The 3,700-nt window shown below is 42.4% G+C and overlaps 1 protein-coding gene across 2 annotated transcripts in view; it reads left to right on the plus strand.

Moving 5' to 3' along the window:
- The first annotated feature begins 2,496 nt into the window (after positions 1-2,496).
- Positions 2,497-3,700, plus strand: part of PPP2R5E (protein phosphatase 2 regulatory subunit B'epsilon) — a 71,641-nt gene continuing 70,437 nt past the window's right edge. The window contains exon 1 of one of the 2 annotated variants that reach the window (XM_010712030.3): positions 2,497-2,678. In XM_010712030.3, the coding sequence (XP_010710332.1) occupies positions 2,522-2,678 (157 nt within the window). In that variant the 5' untranslated portion in view covers positions 2,497-2,521. The remainder of the gene's footprint in view (positions 2,679-3,700) is intronic. The other variant, XM_003206777.4, reaches the window with a different exon arrangement.

Below are 3,700 nucleotides of genomic sequence, written 5' to 3' on the forward strand. Positions count from 1 at the left end.
GGCCCCGGGCCTCCCGGTGCGTTCCGTCGCTATTTTCGCGTCCCCTCGCCTCGCCCCCCCCGATCTGGGGTGCGTGGCTTCGCCTTCCTCCCGGCGCTCCATCCTGCGAGAATACGGCCCCTCCTTGGGAGAAACGGCGCTTAAGCTCCACAGCTTTCCTACACGCAATAAATAATCTCAGGTTGTTGGGTTTTTGGTTTTGTTTTTTTTTTTCTTTTTTCTTTTCCTCCCCCCCCACCCCTGGAATCGCGTGTTTCACCCTTACAGTGCGTTCATCATCAAAAGGATGAAAAAAAAAAGGGATCGGTGTTTACCACGGGATTGTCAGGTTGGATGCAGCCTTGTGGAATTAGAATGAGGCTTTAATAATTTATAACGCAGGTGAGGGAAACTGTTACTAAATTTACAGCGGAGAAGTGCCGGTGAGGCTCGGCGCTGACACCGTGATCCTGCAGCTGGGCCATCCGCTCTGCTCGCTGCCCGTTGTTATTAGCATTGTTATTATTTTGGTGATTTCATCTCGAGAGAGAGAGTGCAGGGATGGTTACACTTCAGCCACGCACGTGACGGGCAGAGGAATCTTTTCGATGAGATGAAACAAGGCCAATGGCTCCGGCTTTTAGCTGTGTGTTTTTGCTGCTATTTTCCATAATTTGGGTTTATGTAACAGGTAACTTTGTGCTTATATATATTTTTGGCGGAGCTTTGGAACCTTAGAAGCGGGTGCCGGAGCGCAGGCCGTTCTATTTCAGTTTATCAGACTTCTTTATTTGTTAATCTCTGCTGGGGCCTGGATGCCCTGCTGATGGGGGCATTTCTTCCCCCCTGGATGGCAAACAAACCCTGTGTAAGGGATGGGATCACGTTGCCGACACTATATTATATTTGGAAAGTATAAGCTGGTGGTGGAGAGGGACCTCAGGAAAAATGAAAAAGATGGTGTAAGGCTTTCTCGTGACGGCAGTGCCAGCTGCACAGCTCAGCATCTGGTGCTGCACATGCTGCCTTGGAGAAGCTGTGGAGTTTGTACTTCCATTTTTGAGAGATTTAGTGCACATATATATAATTTTGCATTAAACGGTTCTTGTCTTCTTGAACTTGTTTACAGTTGCCTTAAATTGTACTTTCTAAAGCTTCTCTTGTAAAAGACGGATCCAAATAATAATGTCTGTTTCAATGGCTTTAATAATTTATGCAGCATATGAGTAACCAAATATTTTAATAAAATAAGTACTTGAAAGTGTTCTCGATCGTGTGGAATCAACTTCTTTTAGCCTGCGAGTCACTGTGGTAATTGAAGTCAACAGACATTGAGGATGAGTAATGCTTTCCAAGGACATGTTCTAAGACCCTGATCCTGCAAGTGCTTATGCCGATGCTTAACTTTGCATGAGTGTGTGGCCCTACTGAAACTGGCAGAGTGCTCTGCCTAATAATGGCATTGCTAATACGAATAATAGAGGTGCACATGCTGGTAAAGTTAACTGTATGCAGAGCTGCTTGAAATATGTAGGCTGAAATTCCTCCTGTCGTGTTTTCCTGAAGTATTACTCATGTATTGCACCAAGATGCAATGTGCCTTTTTAACAGGCCAGACAGGCTGCTAAATACAATAGCTGGTTGGAGGAATTCACTCTTTAAAAGCTTCCTTTTGATATTTCTCAGTAGTATGGAATTAGCTACAGCAGCATTACCAGGGCATGCCTTATAGGAAGAGGCAATGCTTATTTCTCAGACCAGCTGATAGAGTTGGGAAACAAACTTCTGCTCACAAAAACCTTTTTTGGCTCTCTGCCTCTCTGCAAACCTTGTCTGGCTTGTGCCCTTAGAACTATTATGGCTACCATACTGCTATTATTGCTGAAATGCCAGAACATGGAATAACTGTGTGCTAAGAGACTCAGTACAAAAACAGAACGTCTGAAATGGAGAGTAAAGAAGCAGTATGTGAAATTTTGTCAGTGAAATTGTGAAGCATGGCACTACTTCTTGTGGTACTTTTTAGTGTTGCTATAAAGTCTTGTGTGTAGGTATGGTAAATAAGCTGATTTTTTCTTCTGTGCACTTTGACTCTAAAGTGACAAAGATGTACATACCTTCTTGAGTTATCATATATATGCCATATACGTTCTTGAGATCATTTAGCTTGCATCATGCTTTCTAGCATGAGTTCAAGGTACTTTGTCTCACGTAATATGTAGTTCCAGGCTTCAGTCCTTTATCAAGTCTACAGGTGTATGAAGTTCTGTTGACATAATGATGTCAACCATGTTGTAGGGTTTTTGGTAAAAATGAGGCAGATAAAACAAGGGTGGGAGAAGAACAATTGCACCATTCCTACAATTTATTCCATAAGACCTGCACGTGTACTGGGGGGTTATCTCTCCAAATGCTCTGTCTGGATAACTTGTGAGGAGAACAGCGAAGACAGAGCAAGGGGGTTGGAAAATGTCAGTTAATCTTTACCTATTTCATCAATTTTGGAATGTATTTGTAATACTTGTTTTCCTTCAGTAGGGATATGTCCTCAGCACCAACTACTCCTCCATCAGTGGATAAAGTAGACGGATTTTCTCGGAAGTCCGTCAGAAAAGCCAGACAGAAGAGGTCGCAAAGCTCCTCCCAGTTTAGGTCTCAGGGCAAGCCTATTGAGTTAACTCCTCTGCCTCTGCTGAAAGGTAAGCTCAAGAATTATTCTTAATTAAAAATACCCAAAAAACCTAACAACCAGAAGTCTAAACAGTTTCTTTCTCCGGTTGACTTCTAAACTCAAAGTGTTCAGTTGCCAGAAATTGCATGGAAATTTTGCCAGTAATGAGGAATGTTTCATGCCAGAAATGTATGTATTTAAGCTCTACAGAATATTTTATCTGTGACTTGAGGGTGTGGTAATTGTTTGCAATACTTCTGGAAGTTTTAAATGCTAATGTTAACCCGTATGATGACTTGAATTTTCAAGACACCCAGGCTGTGTGTATTTTAGTTTGTGAATGCTCAACAGATACACAAACTGAGCAATAGTTATGGTGAGGCCAAGCTGCCTTGTGAGCATGGGGAAACTTGCATGCAGCTCTTGGCTTCTGCTGGGTTTTGAAATTGAAAGGTGCCGTGCACTGCAGCATCTCAAGAGGAAGATCAGGTCTTAGGCAAGACACAACTGTGAGGACAGGCTGCGTATCCCCGCTCCAGTTGGATTGCTGCAGGAAAATTTAACTTCTAATTTGGGAAAGGAAATGATGATCCAGCTTACAGCTCTTAAAAGGCTGACAGTATCTCTCTAATATCTCGAATGCTTCCTCTAAATCCTGTTTGGCACTGAATTTCAGTACAAATCCAGGGGCCAGCAGCTCCTCTCAGAACTACGTTTGGTATGGCAGAAAGAATCGCCTTCTAGAAACGTTTCCTTTCACTGAATTCTTACTCAGTTTGGCGAATTTTTTTCGTTGCCATTCTTCTTTTCTGTTACATGGAATGGAGCTAAGCACAATTTGTGCTGATTATTCTGGAAAATAGAAAGATGAATGGGTTTAATATTCGGCCTGTTCATTTTTGCTTTGTGGGCATGTAGATTTCCCAGATCTCTTCCTCTACCGATTTGATAAATTTGGTAATCAGTACTGAAATACGTAATGAATGTGTAATTGCTCTTTGGTTTGGTTCCTAACCTTGCTTCTTCATAAGAACAGACAAGTTGCAAAAA

The sequence above is a fragment of the Meleagris gallopavo genome, chromosome 5, assembly GCF_000146605.3.
Source record: "Meleagris gallopavo isolate NT-WF06-2002-E0010 breed Aviagen turkey brand Nicholas breeding stock chromosome 5, Turkey_5.1, whole genome shotgun sequence".
NCBI lineage: Eukaryota > Metazoa > Chordata > Aves > Galliformes > Phasianidae > Meleagris > Meleagris gallopavo.